This window comes from Syngnathoides biaculeatus, chromosome 5 (assembly GCF_019802595.1).
Source record: "Syngnathoides biaculeatus isolate LvHL_M chromosome 5, ASM1980259v1, whole genome shotgun sequence".
In the NCBI taxonomy this organism is placed as follows: Eukaryota; Metazoa; Chordata; class Actinopteri; order Syngnathiformes; family Syngnathidae; genus Syngnathoides; species Syngnathoides biaculeatus.
The window spans coordinates 1,640,469-1,661,343 of record NC_084644.1 but is presented as its reverse complement, the minus strand read 5'-3'; the positions used below and the strand labels follow the sequence as shown (position 1 = coordinate 1,661,343).

The 20,875-nt window shown below is 44.5% G+C and overlaps 1 protein-coding gene across 5 annotated transcripts in view; it reads left to right on the top strand.

Moving 5' to 3' along the window:
• cobl (cordon-bleu WH2 repeat protein) overlaps positions 1 to 20,875 on the top strand; it is a 35,192-nt gene that overhangs the window by 9,295 nt on the left and 5,022 nt on the right. For 3 of the 5 annotated variants that reach the window (XM_061820788.1, XM_061820790.1, XM_061820789.1), the window contains 10 exons: positions 321 to 531; positions 1,627 to 1,855; positions 3,097 to 3,141; positions 3,856 to 3,944; positions 4,083 to 4,151; positions 6,232 to 6,414; positions 12,114 to 12,717; positions 15,131 to 15,280; positions 19,376 to 19,697; positions 20,660 to 20,757. In XM_061820788.1, the coding sequence (XP_061676772.1) occupies positions 321 to 531; positions 1,627 to 1,855; positions 3,097 to 3,141; positions 3,856 to 3,944; positions 4,083 to 4,151; positions 6,232 to 6,414; positions 12,114 to 12,717; positions 15,131 to 15,280; positions 19,376 to 19,697; positions 20,660 to 20,757 (2,000 nt within the window). The remainder of the gene's footprint in view (positions 1 to 320; positions 532 to 1,626; positions 1,856 to 3,096; positions 3,142 to 3,855; positions 3,945 to 4,082; positions 4,152 to 6,231; positions 6,415 to 12,113; positions 12,718 to 15,130; positions 15,281 to 19,375; positions 19,698 to 20,659; positions 20,758 to 20,875) is intronic. The other 2 variants (XM_061820792.1, XM_061820791.1) reach the window with 2 other exon arrangements.

Genomic DNA, 20,875 nt, shown 5'->3' with positions numbered 1-20,875 from the left:
TCCCTCCTTGGGTCCTCGCCACTCTCTCCTTCCTTCTGTTTCACTTTTCGCTCTCCCTGCCCCCACCGTCACTCTCGTTTCGGGTTGGCAGGTTCCACAGCCGGCATCCTTAAGTCCAAGGGCGTGTCCTCCGTGTCTGTTTTGCTTGAACTCGTTGCCACTTCCTGGTACTCGACGCGATATTGTCTTGGTAACCCAATCACCTCTTCCAAACTGGCTCCCTCCTTGGGTCCTCGCCACTCTCCCCTTCCTTCTGTTTCACTTTTGGCTCTCCCTGCCCCCACCTTCACTCTCGTTTGTGTGGCCCCCTCCTCTCCCAGTAAGCCGCTGATGGACTTGCTGGTGGACCTGTGCAGCCGCTACCATCTCAGTCCGGCGCTGCACACCTTGGATCTGCTGTCGCCCGAAGGCCACCCTCTGGGGTTCAAGCCCAACGTGTTGCTGGGCTCGCTCAATGTGGCCTGCGTCCTCATCAAGGAGAAAGGCTGCGAAGAGAGAGCCACGCGCAGACCGGCACCAAAAGTTCCCGAGGTGAGTCAACTATACCGTATTACTGATGGTGGGATTCCAAAATTATGATTGTGTCTTTTGAAACGATGAGTCTTTTGTGATTGTCCAACAAACTGCGCTTAGGAAGTAAGCTTCTCTTGTACTTCTGCTAAAGGCCTTTATTTTATCTACCCCAAGTGCACTTTTTGCTTCCGCTCATTGGCGGAAAGCGACCCCTGGAAGGCTCCGCGGTAAGGTCGAATTTTGGTGCTGCATGGTTTTGTTTTTTTTTTTTTTTTTTTTTTTAATCTAACTTTGTGTGTTTCCTTATTACGTCCTGCTGAGCTGAAATGCTCTTTTTTTATATCCTTTTTTTTTTTTTTTTTTTTTTGCAAAGCTTCTTCAGCATTTTGAATATTTAATGAGCGCCTCGCCTTTGGTTACCATGCATTATTTCTCTCCCCGCCTCGCAGGACTCGCTACCTGCTCTCGCGCTACGTGAACCTTTGCATACACCCAGAGACTGATGTCATTATTTCAGTCAGCCAGTCATTCGTGATGTCATTTTTTAATATGTCAGTATAAAATATTGTAAATGTGCAGAGTATGACTTTATATTAGATTTGATTTATTTAAATTAGTGCACCTATAATACAGAATAAGCCATGGATTAATTATTACAGACTCCTTTGCTTTGTGAAATGTTAAGTGATTAAAAGTAGTTACTTTTCATCATTGTCATTTTTTCGATATCGTTTTTCCTTTGGACAGCATTTCATGCAGTTATCAGTTCCTAATAGACTCCCTCACCATTATGTTTCATACATATGCATATGTATGATCCATATACTGTGTATCTATTATATGCTTATTTTATTTCATACTGGTTGGACTGCATATGTATATGTATGATCTATATATCACGTGCATATTTTGTTTCATACTGGTTATACAAATGATTTCATCAAGCACACTCACCCTTTTTCTATGAAAATTGTCCTGGAAAAGCTATTGCAAATATAAATTGTATTTTTTTTAAATTAATTGATTAGCAAGCCCAATTAATCCGAGCCTCATTTAATTATTAAATATGATTGTGGTTGGGTTTTTTTTTTTTTTCTCTTTCTCTTGGGTCAGAAAACGGTGCGTTTGATGGTGAACTATCACAGCAACCAGAAGGCGGTGGTACGGGTCAACCCGTTGGTACCCCTCCAGGCCCTGATCCCCATCATCTGCGAAAAGTGCGAGTTCGACCCCACGTGTGTCCAGCTCCTGAAGGACGACGTCAGCCGCCAAAAGTTACCGCTGGACAAATCTTTAACGCAGCTGGGAATCAAGGAGCTCTATGTTCTTGACAAGAGTCGAGGTAAATATTCACAACCCAGACTGCTGCTTTTTGCTTTTGAGGTAGTATAGTTGTGACTTTTTGAGATACAGGCTGTCATTTGGCTTTTTTTGTTGTTGTTTTTGTTTTTTTTTTTTTTTGTTTGTTTTTTTTGCTTTGGCTTCCAAGTGCAAACATGAGAAATCTGTTCTGTTTGGAAAATTCCTCAAAAAATAGTTGCGTTCTATTCAATGCCACTCGTAGTTGAAGTTTATTGTAAAACCAGACATCATAGAGACAATGGCCTGTATTTAAACCCTTTGCGTAGCTTTGGCTCGGGCCACTTAGCTCAATGCAGAATAGCATTAACGTGCTACAATTAGCCTCGATAGTCACGGTGGAGCAACACATGTAGACAAATAAAACAGAAATCCTCAACATGGATATATTCTTTATCCTCGACAAAAAAAAAATCACGGTATTCCGTCTTCTTACTGAGTCACTTAGTCATAGTAGAAGCGAGAGTACTGTTTTCTATTTTGCTGATCTGCACGACATTGTGCGCACACCCCAGAAGCGGCACAACGAATCAGATTGCAGCATTGTTATGTTGCATAGATTGTTTCATCCTCAATTTTATTGAATGTGCTGTCTTCTAAACTGCAATTGTGGATGTGTTTGTTTTTTTTGTGGGGAGGGGTGGCTGGAGCTGATTCCCTAAAACATTTCCCTTCATTTTAATGGCTAAGATGATTTGAGGTGCGTCTTTTGGGTTACGAGTGTGGTCACAGAACAAGTAAGTCATATTTTAAGCCACTGCTGTATATAACTTATTTTTTTGCTGCCAAGGAATATACAGACATCTGTAAATTGGGTCGGTATAATAATTCTGAATTCAGATTGGAGAACAATCCTAATTAAGGATTAATCAAGGGGTCTTTGGGTCTTTCCAAAGCCAGCACCAAATTGAAATAATTCTATTAAAAAAAAAAAAAAAAGGACACTGTACAAATGCCGTAGCGATAAATGTGTCGTCCTAGCATTTTTATGCTGCCAAATATTAAAAGGTAATTTTTTGGGGGATACTCCAGCAAGTTGATGAGGTGGTGTGCCGTTAGCCTGAAATTTGTAATCTGGGTGATCTGGAAAGTACCCCGAGTGAGCCTAGATAAAAAAAAAAAAAAAAAAAAACACCAGCAATAACTGGATGATGAATAACCCTGTTTTGATTTGTCACCAAAGTTAAACCTACCTAATTGTTTTTATTCATTTGTTTTTCCCAGTTCTGCAGCCTAAAATGGCTTCCACTCCAGCGCTAAATTATTCAGGTATCAGTCAAGCATAATTGTGTGGCTGGAAATATCCTAACAAAATGCTGCTTTTTTTTTTTTTTGTTTGTTTTTTTTAAGTGTAGAGCAGTGATTCCCAACCGTGCGAATGGAGCCAAGTCACTCATTTTGAGTCTCATGACACACCACAAAAGGGCAACGGGTGGTTATGAGATCCATCTCATGGAAGAGCATTTATAATTGTTCATTTATAAATGTTCCGCCTATCACTAATCGCTTATATAGATGAACTACATATGTGTGCAGTAATTAGTAAATCTTTTTTTTTTTTTTTCCCGCTGTTCCAAACTGTGTACTTTGGCATCCTGGTTGGGAATCACACGCGTGCAGAATGTTGTTTACCATTATGACTGACTTTCACCTGGGCACGAAAGTACTTACTCTTAATTTCATCTTGCATCTGAAGTGAAAACAAAGCGATGCAAGTTGGGAGTTTTCCATATTCTCCTTTGAAGGCTGAGTCTACTAACCCTGACAAGTCCAAATCATACGCTTGTGGCGCCCTCTGTCGATGCAAATATCAAATGTAGTCCCGCTTGTAAATTGCAATGAAATGCTACTTATATTCATTTCAGTCTGTCAATGGAGACCCCCCCCCCCGCCCCGCCCCCTCTCGGCCCCCACCCTTCCACCTTTTAGTGTAACCCTGGTGTCACGCGTGACGATGTTAAGGTGTTGTTTTTGGTTTCCCAGACTCCTTCCACTCCAGCACTAACAGTTTGGACAGGAGCACCAGGAAAGGCTTTTTTGGTTTATTCCAGTTTGGCAGGAGGAAGTCCAAGGTGAGATTCTTAAATTAATATTGGGTGGTGCCGGCTTTGGTTTTGTTTTTTTTTTAAATGCTACCTTATAAATCTTGTTCGGGTAATGCATGGCTTAAAATCAGAATTTTGCACGTTTGCTGTGTCTTCCGTTTGCAGACCGAGAGCGCGCCTGTGAGCATGGATGAGCCTTATAATAAAATAATCCCAAATGAAGACCGCAGCGCCGTAAGTGTTGCCAGTGCATAACAGAATCTTGTTAAATTTCGTTTCAAATATCTACATCTAGCAATTTTTTTATATTGAGGAACCAATTTGCACACACATTTCCAGTAGCTAATTTATTTTAGACGATCACTGCTACATATTGTGGTTGGTGTTAATTTGTACTGAAGGTACCGAGTACATAAAATCCGCACACGACGGTAAACTTTGGGTTGAGTCATCTGTGGGGAAAAAAAAAAAATTCCAATACGATAACAAAATATTTTCCTGAAATACATTTTAAAAATGTAAAAAGGTGGTAATAAGTTGTATTCGTGTAAAATAGTTCTAGAATGAATGATTCTAATTAACCCGCTGAATATTTTGACTTTTTAAATTAAACAGGTGCCTTTTAGAAAGCCAATTGAAAGTTCTCTTGTGATTAAAAGAGTATTCGTTCAAAAGTGCTCTTAAGAAAAACGATTGGGAAATGGAATTGGTGTTAATGTCAGTGGGACTTGTGCAATATTTAAAATGGATTCTGCTGCATTTGTACGGCTGCAATGAAGCGTAACACGGGTGCATTATCTCTGTGTCCTCTAGAGGGCAGGAGATTACCACAAAGTACACGAGTAGGCACAAGTTCAAACGTCAGAACATTTCAAACTAATGTTATCATGCACTCTATTAAAAATGGGGATTCAGCCCCCAAGTTTATCATTCATTCAAACGTTCAAACTGTTGATGACGTCGGTTTGATTCTCTAGCCGCGGACCTCAAATCTGATTGCCGTCGGATTCTATCGGCTGCCTGACTCGTGCCGACCTCAAAGTTTCCGCTCAACTTTCTTTGGCCTCTGCGTCTTTCTTTCTCAGCATGGACTTCTTCTCTTCTTCTTCCAGTTTTAACCTCACGTCATGATGTGGCCGTTGGATCTTTTTCAATAGCTGTCATTCTTGTTCCATCGATAAAAAGTCAATTGTTACCTAGGCTACGTTGTACACAAAGTTTGAAAATTGATTGGAAAGTCAAGTCGTGGGAGCATTTTTTTTGCTTATCCATATCTGACTTTCTAGGCGATGGCTATCTGTTTGTGACCGCGCGTGTCTTTGCGCACACGCACACTCCCGTGAGCGGGCATCATATTGCTCGATACTCGGCCGCCGCAGCGCTAAAAGCCCGGCCTCCTCTCTGTAATTGTTCATTTAGAGACCTAATCGTGTTTGCGGGGGTGGTCTTAAAAGGCTGACGCTCGATTATCCCCTAAAATGTTTGGCTCGTGACTAAAACACAAGATAGTGAATTGTCGTAAATACAGGGGCGCACGGCGGGGGCCCTCCGACTCGTCTCGAGGTTTTAGCGGAGTCGGATTTTGAATTGAGTCTCACCGCAGCATTTTTTGTGTTTGAATTCGTCCCAAATGCAGGGGCGCATTTTCCCCAGTTCTGTTTTCATCTCTCGCTCCTGACACCTTTCCGATTGTTTACCGCGGAGCGAAGGAAGTAGAGAGCAGGTGAAAAAGTCAGACAGAGTTCAGGTGACTTTGAACATCGTGTTTATGGCGAGGTGGGAACACTTTTTTGTTTTTGTTTTTTTTTCCCCTCCGGGGGTCCAAATGGAAGTGGCATCAAGGCACCGCTTTATTTATTTATTTTTGTTCCGTCAGTGCAGCCCGCCTCCAACTTTTCCTTCTCTTACTCTGTCAATCAGACAGCACCGTGAGCAAGATTCATAATTTACATTTTTCCTGGACTTTGTTCTTATTCAAAGAGTTTCAGATGTGTCGGCGTGGCTGTCAGCAGCCGAATTTCACATTCTGATGAAACTTTTCAACATAAATGAAAAAAGCTAAGCGTAGTTTCTCCAAGTGAGTCGTCGAAGGCCACGCGGTGTTTATCTACAGATATGTTCTTAAATAAACCTGAACAAATATCAGATGCGCTTAATTGCGAAAAGGAGGCAGAGCCTGTTGCACCACTCGAAAACTGCCTGCTAGATGATGGTTATTTTCCTATAAACAAATGTATTATGTCCTACTCGTTTGTGTGTATTTTCTGATAAATATTGTGGAAGTTTGATCGCACTCCCTGGTTTACATCCCCAGGCACAGAACGCGACCCGATCGGCTCCCGCCAGAGAGGCTCAGCCGAGTGCTTTGGGCCAGTCTCGTTCGGTCATGAATGTTTTCAGGACGTCGCCCAAGTGTGACACCAAGAAGAGGAGAGCCCCAGCGCCGCCTCCTGGGGCCCCGACCGCGACGCGACAAAATCATTTGGAGGGCTATCAGGTGAGTTTCACGATAACGTTCGTCAGAGGAAAACGTGAGTAAAGTGGGTTGCACTGTTAAACTGTAAAGCTCCGCCTTCCTGTCTGGAAAGATTATGTATATTTTATATATACACACACACAGTATTCCCCGCCCATGTATTGTAGTTTATCAAGGACAGAAGAAAAGTGTCTTAACTTCTGCTAAAAACCAAACCCAACAAAACTACAGCCGGAAACACTCATTTGGCTCGCGTTAATGAAAATGCTGTGAATCCGAGGCATTCAAATAATTGTCAAACCCTTCAAAATGTATAACTTTATATTAGAGGTTGAGCATCGGATTGAGATACTAAATCAGAAGCATTCACGTAGTCCTAATTATTGCAAATGCATCAGCTCATAAATTGGATGGCACAGCTCTGCTATGGGTTCTGTACTTGACACCGTTGTTCCCTCTGAGCTGCGCAACTGCGCATTTGCGAACTTGTCGCACACTCTCAGCGCAGAGGGAAACAAGAGCCAACGCAGTGAACTACTGCCTGATGTGTTTTTTTTTTTTTTTTTTCTTTTCTAAACACGGCAGCACACTGCCTCTCACAAAGAGCTCCTGGTCCGCCACACACTCTGCTTCCGAGTTTACCTGACACCGCCCCGCTCCATTTTAAAGCGGTACACTCATAGTTACCAACACCGTGGCATGTGAACAATAGAAGAAAAAGTGGTGAAACTGGACGAGAGTTTCTCTTTTTCGAGTGAGAAAGCTCTGGTCTGAAGCCAAAGTAGAAAGTGCAGGATGAGATGGTGTATAATGTTAAAATTCCACCTTGGCACAGCCTGACTGAGGATGAAAGCACGGACGATGCGTTGGCCAAAAAGCTAATTCTGTATTTTAAATTTATAGTTAATAGTTTGCTTGGTATGTGTTTGTATTGTAATGTATTTTCCGTGGATATTTTCAGTGGAAGTTTGCAAAAACGCAACACTATTCTTAAAAATGTTCTGATGGGAGTGCAATCTGAACCTTTTAACTTCAATGGATGACACCGATCTGACCGCAGTGCAGACGTCTGATGTTGCTCACAGTGGTCAAAGGGGGCGCTCACGGCCTTCGTCTGTTTGCTCAGACGCGTCATAAATTAGAGGGAACATTGCTTGACACTGGCTTTTATTTGGATGCTTCGAGTTGGGTTCCATCTTAAGACAAGGTGACCAAAATTAGCGTGGAAGCAACAACAGCCAGTTCCAGATGTCAAGAGAGAGAGTGAACAAGAAATAATTACGCTGTTATTCATATGCGACCACCTTTAGACATACTGGGAAAGTTGAGTTCAAACAATCTCATGACGCGGCTTCTATTTGTGGCCGCCGCGACTGAACTACTTTGCTCGTTTATTTGTCACCGTCACGCACTTTATGTACTCAAACGAGAGAAAGCGAATCCGTTCGCCCGTCGGATTAAGAGCCGCGGAAATGCCGCAGTTCAAACAGTGGGACGCTACCGACACGAGTCTGCCGCTCGAGCTCAGGGAAGGAATTGAGAGAGTCGCCTCAGGACTTGTTGACTGGCTTAATAATAGATTTGTCTGTCTTGCTCTAATACCTTGTCTGAACTGTTAGCCGTCTGACCGTCTCATGGATATTCATGGCTGTCCGTGCATAGCAAGGTCGCGCCGAAGCGCGCGTGCCTCGCTCGTGCCTTGACATTTTGGAGCCGAACAAAATGCACGAGTGATACCAAATTGGATCATGTTTTGGAACGCTTAAGGTCGCAAAAACTTTCTATTGTTGTGCTTCTTGGGGCAAGCTTTGTCGTCTTTGGCACTATTTGATCAAAAGCATTTTGCGCTTTTCTGCGCCACAATGAAAACCCCAAATATTTTGGTCTTGTTGCATGGAAACATGAGAAGATGACAATAGAATAAGTAAAAAGAAGGTTTTCGTGCTGCTACTTTACAGCTACGGTGGAACATCATGTACAGCATGAAATCGGGTTTGGACTTCACAGGAATGTGTAAGAGCGTAATCTAATGAAACTAATTCTTCATTGATCAAAAATAATGTTTATATCCTCTTGTAGCATTTTGTCCATTTTTCTTTTAGCATTGGTTGCAACTGTCAAGGCCACATAGAAACAAGCAGCCACAGTCACGATTCTACATAAGAGTAACCAAGTAATGATTTTTTGTTGTTGTTGTTGTTGTTCATGATTAGAAATATGTAATGCTGCCTGTATGTACAATAACTAGCCTGATTTGTCTTCTGTCAGCTCAGACTGCAATTTTTCTTTTTTTCTCCCGCTTTTTCTGGCTTTTAGCAATGCAACAATTAATGGGAGGGTGACAGCAAAGCACTTTTCGTCTCTTTGGTGCGCCTGCGCGGCTTTTGTGATCGAGCCGGCCGTCTTCCTTCCCGGTTCTCTGCGGAGAAATAAACCTCGAACAGCGGAGGGAGGCTCGTTTTTCATCGTCATCAGTCAGGCCATTACTTGTCTTGAACAGCGTTTATCTTTCATCTCCATGAATGCTTAGCTGGGGCTCAATCCCCACAAGTATTTTTTTTTTATCCCTCCTTGTACGATAGTGGTCCTGTTATTATCTTTCTGTACCTTTTTTTTTTTTTTGCTCACCAGAATTGTTGTTTTTTTTTAATTGTAAGAATTCATTGTGATACATTTGCTCTGCGTTCTTTCTTGAGCTACACTTGTTGACTGGCAATAATTCCACAAAGGAACAGAATATTAAAAGGTTAGTCTACTGTATACACTTGTTTTGTTGTTCTAGTTTTGGTCGTTTCTCCTCAGTCAGCTAACGATGTCGTAGAGAAAACAAGTGTGCTCGTGGAAAATTACACTTTCTGTGAATTTTAATTTAGGGGGAAACGGGCAAGGATATCTTCTAGATTGCCAAATACATCTACTTTGTTTTGAATTGTTTCCAAACGAAACTCTTTTTAGTTTGGTTTACATATTTAATTTCCAGCCACATGGTGAACAAGTGGTTAGCGCGCCTACGGACCGGTCCACGCTCCGACCTTCCTGTATGGAATTTGCAGGCTTTTTTTTTTTATTCAACACTTGGACTTAAATTGTCTATTTGCGTGAACGTGAGTATGAATGTTGTTTTTCTTTTTTGGAGCCTGCACGTTCCCTGTGATTGGCTAGAAATCAGCCCCAGTGTCTACCCCGCCTCTCGCCCAGGGGCGCTCGGCTCCAGCTCAAGAACGCAACCCCAGTGAGGTTAAGCGGGATGAAAAATGTATTCTTTATTTTTAGCTGCTCATGCTCACAAGGGTCGCCGGGAACGCTGGAGCCCATCCTTTGATTTTCGGGCCGAATCCAAAAAAATTAGTGTGTTTTTTTTTTTTTTCTTGGCCGTTTTGAGCCCATATCCTGTTTGAGAAGCCTTGACCTGGGTGCTGTAGTGAAACCGGACTGCACATCTTGCTTCCGAATGGTCATTTGAGAGGTCATTCTACACTTCAGACGTAAAAAAAAAAATGTGCAGCGTTTGATCATTTTTGGATCCGTGAACACAAGAGGTGACTTGGCAAAAAAAAAAGCTCCACTCCTCCATGAGTATGCACACCTTTATCGCGTGTAAGTGACGTTGCCGTAGCCAGATATTGCTTTACACTATAAGCTTACGCTCCATTTCACATTCCATAGTGGCGCCGTCGTGTTGCCCCCCTCACCCAAGTGACGACCGGTCACGCCAGCAGGTTGAAGCCTCCGTGGGTGGTCCTCTCTGATCAACATGCTCCAACATTGGAGGGCTTTCCCTCCCAAACCACAGAGAGAACAATTTCAGACAAGTGTCCTGTCAGGGCACTCTTCACGCTTTTGCGTTAAGGCACAATTCCCTTCTATGACCCACCCATGTTCTCACACGGGTCGGCCACATGTTCCGTGGAATGCAAGCTAAGCATAAACTTGTGAGTCGTTTCCGCAATTTCAGATTTGTGGCCTTGAAGCCGATGAAACAAAAGCTGGTGAGGTCCAGTCGCGAGCTTGAAAGTGTTCACGAGCAGGAGCGTTGGCGTAAGCGTGGGTTTTGCTGGGTCATGTTGCGCTCGCCAAGATGCTTCCACACAGGACAGGGCCACGTTTGGCTCCAGCGCAAAATCATTCATCCGTTTCAGCTTCAACTTTGGCCCACATCCACTCGTACAGTACGTGACGGTCTTCATATGTGTATGAGTGCAAGTCAGGCGGAGGAGTGGGGGCGGACCGCCAGGGGTGAAAGGCGAGCAGTTGGGGCGGCAACTCAGCTCGAACGCAGCACGCCAGGCAGCCACTTTATCGAGCTGACGGCTGAACCTAGACCTGCTGGCAAAGAGCCAGTCTCGCTCTGAACTGGCTCATCTTGTCCTGCTTGCGTGATGAAACACCGCGCGCGGCTCCAGGCACGTTTTCGGTGTTCCGCAATCAAGATCAGCAATTGGGTTTTCTTAGAAAGACGTTATGCGGTGTCGAAACCTGCCCGTAATCCTTCACCTTGATTCACGTATGATCGACTTCGTGAAGCCCAACCAGTCCTTCAACTCCTTAATTCCCCCGCCCCCCCCCCCCCCCGTCCCTCTCATCGCTCTTAGCAAGTAGAAGCAGTGCGCCCGCGCGCCCGCAAGCCTGGACGTCACTTCATATGACTTTACCTCTTGGCCATATTTCTTTGGTCATTTCTAGTGATATGTGTCAAAGACTGATGAGGCACAAGCAAGTGTTTTGAATCTGTGTATTTTGTTGGCACTTTTGCATAACTTTACCTTGATCCCAGCTGGCGATCCATCTGTCAGTGGCTCGTCAATTCACCCCTCGGGTGATCAATGGTCCAAACATTAAAACGTTCATTTAGCAAGAGTGCATGACGTAACGTCCCCGCTGTCTTGTTTCCCACCATAAATACGATAACTCCGCAGTTCTAAAATGACTGATTGTGATGCAAAGAACTACTTCATCAAATTGATTTTTATTACCGACGGACATTTGAATGTTTGTTGTCGGAAAATTTCAGAGGAATGTTGTTGGCGTTGTGAGTCGAAACGCGGAGCGGCTTGCCAAAACTCCACTTGGATTTAATTGCTTGATAGTTCACTCTTGACACTGACATTTTAACAGGCTGATTTATGGCTACAAACCGGTTTAAATAAAATAAAATCACGAGAGTGGTGCATTGAATTTCGAATGCCCCAAAATGAACTTTCCACCTTCGTCAGGTGAGCCATCGGAGCGGCTCCGTCTTCTACTGTTGACGTCTGCTGCGTGTTTTGCTGTCGTCAGTTGAGATTTTAAAAAAAAAAAAAAAGCTCTTCTGCCAAATTTGTCACACACCCAAAATTAAAAGATTGAAGATGTTTTTTTTTTTTTTTTTGTGAAGAGGAAAAGAGGACTCTCCACTGCAGCGTCGAGCTTGCCCGAGGACTTTTGTCCGATTTCAGTTGCGTGATAGTCGGAGATGATCTGCAGGTGCAAATATCGATAACGTGTCGCTGGTTTTATTTTGGTCGTTGCTGATTAGTATTAACTGTTTCACTAGTTGCTAATGCTTATATGAATGTAAATATGTACATTATATGACAGTGTTCCTATATGTTTACGATCATGGCATTTTGGATTCTGCAGTCAATGATTCCAAGTATAACTGATCTCAATGCAAATGTTTTTCAACTATTTGAGGTACATTTTTTTCCCGACTACTTTTTTTTTGTTTTGTTTTCCATCAGATGGGCTCAAGCTCAGAAAGCCAACAGAGGAAAAGAAAGGCTCCGGCCCCTCCTTCGACCCCAGATTCCGTCCGCCTCGACCCTTATTCCGCATCTACCTCCGCTTCTCCCACCCCTGATAGCCAAACGCGTGAAAAACATTCTCCAGCCTTCTGCACAAAGATGGTGCAGACGACCACGATCTCTTCCACCAGCGTAAAAACCACGGTGAAGACGCAATCCCTGAAGATCAAGGTTCAGCCTCCGTCCGGCTTCACCGCGGCACCCGTCGGTGCCTCCCCGACGACAAGCAGCAGCGCTGCAGACAGCCGAGTTCTCCAGGACTCGAGCTCCGAGCTCAGCCACAGCCTGGACTCCGATCCCGACACAGATGACGCCGTTTCCCGGTACAGCAGCCTCACCAACAGCACGGCAAGCGGGTCAGTGCACATGAAACTCCCTGCGAAACCTTCCAGCGCCAAAATGAAGGAATCGGATGAGGACCGATGTCTGGTGGGCAAATTGGAAAGTGGCTCTGTTTCAACCAGCATCTCCAGGACCGACAGCGAGTCGCTTCCCGACCTTAAACCGGATGAAGCGAAGAGCAACAGACACGGCACGATGGGTAAATATCGACACAGCGTCGTGCAAAGCAAACAAACGGGATTTACATTTCGTTTGGTCGCTCTTGAAAGTGAATTATCGGAGGACTCAAATTTTACTGCGCTTACTTTCACATTTTGGACCTTTTTCAAACTACATACAGAAGTGATGAAGTTAGGCATGGATGTTTATGAGAGAGCTGTGATCATTGCTTGTGGGGAAACTATTTGTCAGAGTACCAAGAGAGGAACTGCGGCGCTGCATGCGGAAGTCTGGGGTGGCGGAGAAATATGTTAGAATCAGACAGGACGTGTATGAGGGTAGCAGAACAGCGGCGAGGCGTGCCGGCGGCGTGACAGAAGAATTTAAGGTGAAGGTGGGACTGCATCAGGGATCTGATGTGGTAATGGATAAACCTAGGTTAGACTGGAATCGCCTTGGACTATGATGTTTGCAGATTTATATTCTGCTCTGCGGTGAAAGCAGGGAGAAGGCGGACGATTCAAGCAACCACTGGAAAGGAGAGGAATGAAGATTAGTCAAAGTAAAACAGAGTGTATGTGCATGAATGAAAGGGGCGCAGGAGTGAAGAGTGAAGAGATAGCGAGGGTGGACGCTTCAGATACTGTGGGGTCAACAATCCAGGGGAACGGCGAGTGTGGTCAGGAAGTGAAGAAACGGGTCCAAACAGGTTGGAACAGCCGGTGGAAGGTGTCTGGTGTGTTATGTGACAGAAGAGTGTCCGCTAGGATGAAGGGCAAAGTTTACAAAAGCAGCGGTGAGGCCGGCCATGCTGGACGGATTAAAGAAACAACAGGAAGCAGAACTGGAGGTGGCAGAAACGAAGATGTTGAGGTTCTCGCTCGGAGTCACCGGGTTGGATAGGATTAGAATAGAGGGAAGGACAGCCAAAGTTGGAAGTTTCGGAGACAAAGGTCGCTTGAGTAAGGTTATCACTTTATTGGCTTTGTGATTTCCTATTCATCAGTTTGCATCCCTCCATTTTTTTCAGTTTGAGAACCATTGATTTCAAAGGTTCCAATTGATTTGAATTTCCTGGATGTTTGGATAATGAGACGGTGACATTGAAGGTTTACACGCTTGTGTTGCTAACGTCTGTAAGTAGTAAAGTAGAAGAATTCTGACCTGGTGAAAGATTCCCTCATGCTTATTGTAAGTAGCTCGTAGAGCTGATTTTCATGTTATTTTTGAAACCCTGCATTCCTCTTCTCCTGCCCACACTTATCAATGCCTCGTTTTTTTCCCCTCACTTTGCCCCTCTCTCCTTTATGCATGCAGCCACTCACGTAATCCCTCAAAGCTGGCAGATGCAAAGACAAACACATCCATCACAGATTTAAAGGGAATCTACTTGAACCTCAGCAAGACCTCTATTGATCGCGGCTCTTTGCATAGCAGAGCGAGACTGCAGCAGGGGGCTGTCACGTGTGACGGAGGCTCAGACGATAGAGTTGGTTGTAGACCTTAAACGGGGCTGAGCAAGGTGAGAGAGTTCAAGGGATGGAGCATGGGAAGGTTTCGGAAGCGGGAAGAATCGGCGATGGAGGCCTTTCAAAGGGATGAGGCTAAAGCTTGATGGGGTTAGTCGGTCTGGGAGAGAGCAAACCGCGTGACAACACAGACGGGAAAACTACAGTGTTCTCTTTCCTGAGGAGTTTGCCGGATTTTCAGTCTCGGACTGGTGAAAAGAGCCCCCCTCGCTAATGTTGGGGGTCTGTGGACTTGAAAGAGCTGCCGCGATTACTGTGTTGACATGAGTCACACTTGCGTCTAGGGTGGGTTATGAGAGAGAGGATGGTCCGTCATCTCATCCCTGCATCGTCTACAATAGAGTACAAATATCAAGTAGCACATCAACACTACCTGCTGAGTAAGACGATACAGCCCTGCGAGGGATGCCGGATGGCTGGATATGGATTATTGCGTTCTTGAATTGTGCGATTGCGCCCGTTACCCTCGCGAGTCGTCTGGATTGATAGCATTGCAGTCCTACGTATCCAACGGTCACTAGCGGCACCGTGTAAATCCTGCAAGGATCCACCTTGGACTTATTCTGGCACAAATAGTCCGACGGGACGGATGCGTGGGGCTCCTGAAATTCAACCTGTTTTCCTTCTGAAATGCACTGAGATAGTTCAGGATTCCACTGAACCTGAAATATTTCATGTCGGCAGATTTCAATACACAACACATTTTATTACAGTGTTATTGTCTTCCATGCCAAAATATCAAGATGCCTCTAAATGCATCGCCAACAGTAATAGCAACTATATTTACCTTCGTGCCTGCAGAGACATGAAAATTTTTCACCATAAAATTGGGCAGTGTCGAGGTTTGTCGGGACCATTTTTTCGTGCCGTTTGCTTTGTGCTGGTGCAATGATATTGATCCCGTCCCATTTGTCACACTTCCAGGAACAACAGATCTCCCGGCGCCACCCAAGCCCCGCCGTTCCCCAGCCCGGGAACGCCCCGCCCTGTCGACCACACCGGCGTTGTCGCGCGAAGCCGCCAGAAGCAGAGCCGCACAGGGCTCCCCGATAGTGGAGGGATCCGCTTCCCAGTGTAGGTGCCAGATGGGTTCTTCTTTTTTTGCTTACTTGCTACTTTCCGGAGGAAACTTTACATCAGCAACTGGAACTGCGGTGTTGATGAGTGTCAAGATACTTCATTTCTTCATACTTGATTGTTTAGGATCATCAAACAAACGTAAACATCGGACAAGTATAATTAAAATACTGTTTTTAAGGACAAAAACTTGTAACGTGTGGAAAAAGTTATCTCTCCCCCCGCCCCCCTTGTTAAATCATAACTTAATTGTGGTTAATCACAACTTTTACACCACACCTCTCCCCGAATACCTCTAGACCTGTTCAATCGAGAAATCCTTTAAACAGAACCTGTCCTGACAAAAATCTAAAAAGGCTGCAACAAAAAAAAAAAGATTTTAAAAAGCTCCAACAAAATGACACTATCCAAAAGAATTCCTGAATAGTTGAGAAATATTAATGCGACACCCGTCAGTCTTAGCAAAAACCTTTTCTAGAGCTTTAGGATTGCAGCAGAGAAAACCTGGAACAGGAGTGAACCGTCCCCGGAGTGGGCAGTCTGCAAATATTACCCCAAGAGAACTGCAGTGACTCAATCCAGGGCGCCACAAAAGAGCTCTGGAAATCTTGTAGAGTCTCCCTTGCGCAAAAATGGCATCCGTGGCAGAGTTCTCGGGTGAAAACCACCACTGACCAAAAAGAACATAAAGGCTCATCGTGTGTAAAAGATGATATGAACTGACAAGATGAAAGATGAGCTTTGTGGAAGGTGTCTTGTTACTGCCAAAACATGGCGGTGGTATTGTGATGGTCTTGGGCTGCTTTTCTCCTTCAGGACCTGGACAACTTGCTGTGATTGACAAAAATCATGATTTTTCTGCTCTTTAACAGAAAATCCTGAAGGGAAATGTCAGTTTGTGACATCAAAGTGAAACGCACTTTGGGTGCTGCAACGGGAAACGATCCAAAAGACAGCAGCAGGTCAACTTGTGAATGGATAGAATAAAAAATGGATAAAATAGACTGGCGTAGTCAAAGTCCAGACTTCAATTCATGTGAAATGCGGTGTCGTGACATGAAAAAAAGACTTTACATTCACTCATTTATTCGTTTATCCTCACTGGGGCCCCTTTCTTTTAAGGGAATCCCACCAATTCTGTCCAAAATATCTCCACAAAGATCTGAAAGATGAGAAAACGCTTGATTTCACTGTGTTGCTGTTGAGAATGGTCCAAGCCGTTTTTAGGTTTAGGGATGCATTACTTTTTCCACACACTGCCAGATCATTTTGAAATTTAAAAATTGATGATGATCTTAAACATCAAAATGGGGAAACTGCAAAAAAAAAAAATTGGAGAAAGTTTATTTGGGAATGAGCGCAGTACTTTTGACAGCACTGCAAATAGACGGCTTGATAATTCATTAGCTGCATAATGAAACAAGATTAGTTTAGGAATAGTTGACTCTGCTTAAGCCAACTGAAGGTCAAGTCCAAAAACAATATTTTTGGAACCATAGATGGTATTTTGTCGGTCCCCATTAGTCTTTCAGAATTCATTGTCTGGGCATCATCAAAAACAAATCGTTTCAGATTGAGGTGACGGAGCTTTACGATCGCGTAGTAAATGTGTCATAAACACTCCGAGGCTTCTTGACCCGTTACTCCCCCTCCTTTTTTTTTTTTTTTTGTGTTTTCATTTGGTATTTCTTAGCTGGCCCACTGTTGTATTTCTTTCTGTGTGAGCTCATTTCCATTCCTGTCGTAATCGCGGTCTTTTCTTTTCTTCACCCTCTGTCCTCCTCCCTTTTTCTAGTGTACTGCTGTGGTCCTGTAAGCCTGCGCTCCAAAACCTCTTGAAGTCTTTCTCTGACTCTTCACCGTCCACCTTTTCTTTTTTTTTTTTTTTTCTTTTCCATTTTGTCAAGCCGCCTTGCTTCTTTGTGTCAACTACCCCCCCCTCCCCCCCCCCCCCACCTTTGTCATTATTAAAAGAATCTTTGCTCCGTTCGTGTTCACAATCACATTTCTAGTCACGTCCGATCCGGACCGTCTGCGTGTGGTTCCTGTTGATGATGTGGCGCTTCTCTGCTCCCCTCCAAATGCTGCAGAAACCTTGCGGTCAGAAGGTTCTGCAATGACATACGAGCGCCACCCGAGTTGCATCACTTCCAGATGATGTTGACTTTCGAGTGACGTGAAGATGGCGCTATGCCAATGCTGTGCATTATGATATCTTATCAGTCAATAGTATGATTGGATATAGAGAGATCAATTGTTGAAGTGTTCAATCTGAGACTGATTGTTTTGAATTGGTTTTGAGACCGTAGACTATAAATTTGGGTCAAATGTGTTATTTTAAGACCGATGATCAGTTTCAAAGATCGTAACACTGTTCTCATCTGGATGTTATGAATAACATTTGTTTTCAATTTTTTTTTTCCCCATTACTGTTGCTTTATTCATCTCCTATTAGGAATTACCGTAATTCCCGGCCTACAGAGCGCACCTGGTTATAACCCTCGGTACACAGAGTTTTAACGCTAGCGTTAGCGTTATTGCGGCGCTAGCATTAGCACAGCACTAGGTTAAACTCAGTGTACTGAGGCTTATAACCAGGTACGCTAGCGCCGCACTAACGCTAGCGCCGCATAAACCGCAGGGTTGAAAGCGTGTGAAAAGAGTCGCGGCTTGTAGGCTGGAAATTCCAGTAGGCTTATAAGCAGGTACGCTAACGCCAGCGCCGCATCACCGCATAAACCGCAGTGTTGAAAGCGTGTGAAAAGAGTCGCGGCTTGTAGGCTGGAAATTCCAGTAGGCTTATAAGCAGGTACGCTAACGCCAGCGCCGCATCACCGCATAAACCGCAGTGTTGAAAGTGTGTGAAAAGAGTTGCGGCTTGTAGGCCGGGAATTACGGTACCGAAATTTAAACGCGTATTATTGAAAAATATTACGAATCTTTGCTCGTGTGGTAATTGTTTTTCAGTTACGTCAAACAAAGTCATGTTGACAGGGAGCCGAATCATTGAATCTGCAGACGTAGAATTTTGTGGTGAAAATAAAAGATGGTTTCGTATGTGCATGTGGGGAAAACTCTCGGTGTCAAAAGTTGAGTTGTTTGTGTTTCATAACTCAGGAGTAATTTGCACCGCATCTGCAACAATAGCGCATGGCAAAATAATGCTTAGCTCATGAAATGAGACCCCGACGCGTGCAGCACATGTCCGAGGTCGCTACGGGGGAGACGTGACCCCCGCTGGCGTCGACGTCGACAGGCCGACTTCATACTGCGGGACGTGGAATGTGCGCACAAGTGCACGTATGCGTGGCCCGATTGCATGACTCAGCTGTTGCTGGGAATGAGTGGCGAGGATGATGACGGCTCACCTTGTGACTCAGCAGCACATCATCAACGAAGTAGATCGGGGATGTGCGCGCACACAAATCAGTTCCGGCAAGTGGCGCATTATAATCAAGGAGGCTCTCATTTCCGAGAATTGAAAGCGATGAGCTCGCCGTTTTGTGCCGTTAGCCCTAACCCTAACCCAAAAAGCCGATAAATGCCAAATGATTCTGCTGGCCGAGAAGTTAAGTTAGTGACGAGGGTAAATCGGGTCTCTCGCCGTTCCGCAGAACTGTACTGGAGAGATGAGAGGCTACGAAGCAGTAGCGTCCTCCCCGGGACTGAAAACGGTTCTGTGAAGAAATGTAATCAAAAGGATGTGTTTACACTGCGTCCAGTCGCACATCATGAAGCGTGTTTCATCAAGCCGCAAGCGGTTGTGCTCTGGGCCTGCGTATGTACATATTTGGCTTGTGTTTTCAGATTTATGTGTTTGTGGCGTCAGAATGAAAACTAATACTTTCTCTGTGCAAGATGGTGAAAATGCATCCGGTGTTTCTTGTTTTTGCCTTCAGCGCTGCAAGAACTCCAACAGTACCATCCAAGAACGATCAATTTCTAGTCCTGCAGCTCAAACAGATTTATTTTTCTGTTCTTGGACCGTTGTGGATGTTGGAATTCTTTTTGCTGCTGAGGTTTACTAATTGCTAATAACGTTGATGGCGAGTGACTCTGGTGAGTACGTAACTGGTCCCTTTTGTCCTTCAGCTTGGCTCCATTCGACAAAGAGAGCGGCAGCCGGCGTCCAAGCCCCAGAAACTGAAACCGCCGATTGTGAGACGTTGTCCTTGGGACACAGCAGCGGCGGCAGCAGTCTACCAGACCAAGGTTACGCCGCCTCTGAGGGAACGGTAGATGGTGAGGACTCGGGCCTGGTGAGCTCCCCATCCGACGCCCAACCCACACCCCCGAACGGGACCTTCTTTCTGGAGAGAAATTGCGGAGCCGCAGCGGAGATGCTGCCCGGGCCTGTCCGAGACATTTCCAGCGACAGCGATGAAGGATGTGCCACTTGGGGATCGAATGTCAGGTAAATAAAGTCATGAAACATGGTAAGGGAAATTCAATTTGTATCGGCAACTTCAATGACGTCGACTTTCTCTCCTGCGCTCGTTCTTGGGTATTCTGGTCACTTGAATGCCAAGCGAGGTGTGTGTATTCAAGCAAATCTTGCTTTGGACTTTTCTGTCTCATCTGCCAAACAGTTTGGCTGTCTTGTTTTTTTTTTTTTTTTTTTTTTTTGGGGGGGGGGCATTTTCTTGATGTCATTGCCAGTATTTTTACCGGACCGTAATCTGTCTCAGCTCCTTTGTTGAATTGTCAGCATTTTGTTCTTTTTAATTGTCACAATGTGTTCCTACCCAAAAGTGGCACTGTTGTGCTTTTCTGTCCTTAATCAAAAGCGGGTTTTTTTTTTTTTGGAACATTTATGGATGGAATGAAACAATGGAGATTTAGGGGGGGAAAGTCTCGGTTCAAGACATTTTATGTACGAAGCCCTTTTCCTAGAAAGCAAACTTTTTGATCGGAATTATTAGACGACAAACCTTTCCAAGTATCTTGGCAGACAAATTCAGTTTGATTTGGCTGTCTTGTTGAGGCCGGAATGTCGGTAACTTGGCAGAATGGGCCGTCTCGCCCTCAAAGCGTATCAAATCTGCACAGGTTCTGGATCCAAGCTCAGTGGGTTAGAGCATTGGTTTGGTAAACCAGCGGTCGTGAGTTCGTATCCCAATGAGGCCGAGAGGGGTTGCGTCAGGAAGGGCGTCCGACGTAAAAACCGTGCCAAACAAATATGAACGTTCATCTGAGATGTCACGCTGTGGCGACCCCTAACGGGACGAGCCGAGAGAAACTTACTTACATCAGGTTCTGGATCTATACGAAAAGAAAATCTAATCTAGTGAGCAACTGGCCTAACTGGCGAGGGTGGCGGCCCTCTGCCATCAAGTTGACTGATTTAGATTTTTTGTCTACCTTCCTTATTTGCAGTCACAGCAGACCGGAGGAAAAATCCGGAAAACTAAGCAACAACTTTGATGAGGAATGCAAACGGTTTTATCGGGCAAACGTAGAAGCGAACCTTCCAGGTAAGGCGACAAGCCATGATGTAATATTCGAACTGCCTCAAAATGTTGTTGTTTATACGAAACTGTTTTCCCATTGAATTGATTATATTTTTTTTCAATCTCCCAAAATAATATTTTC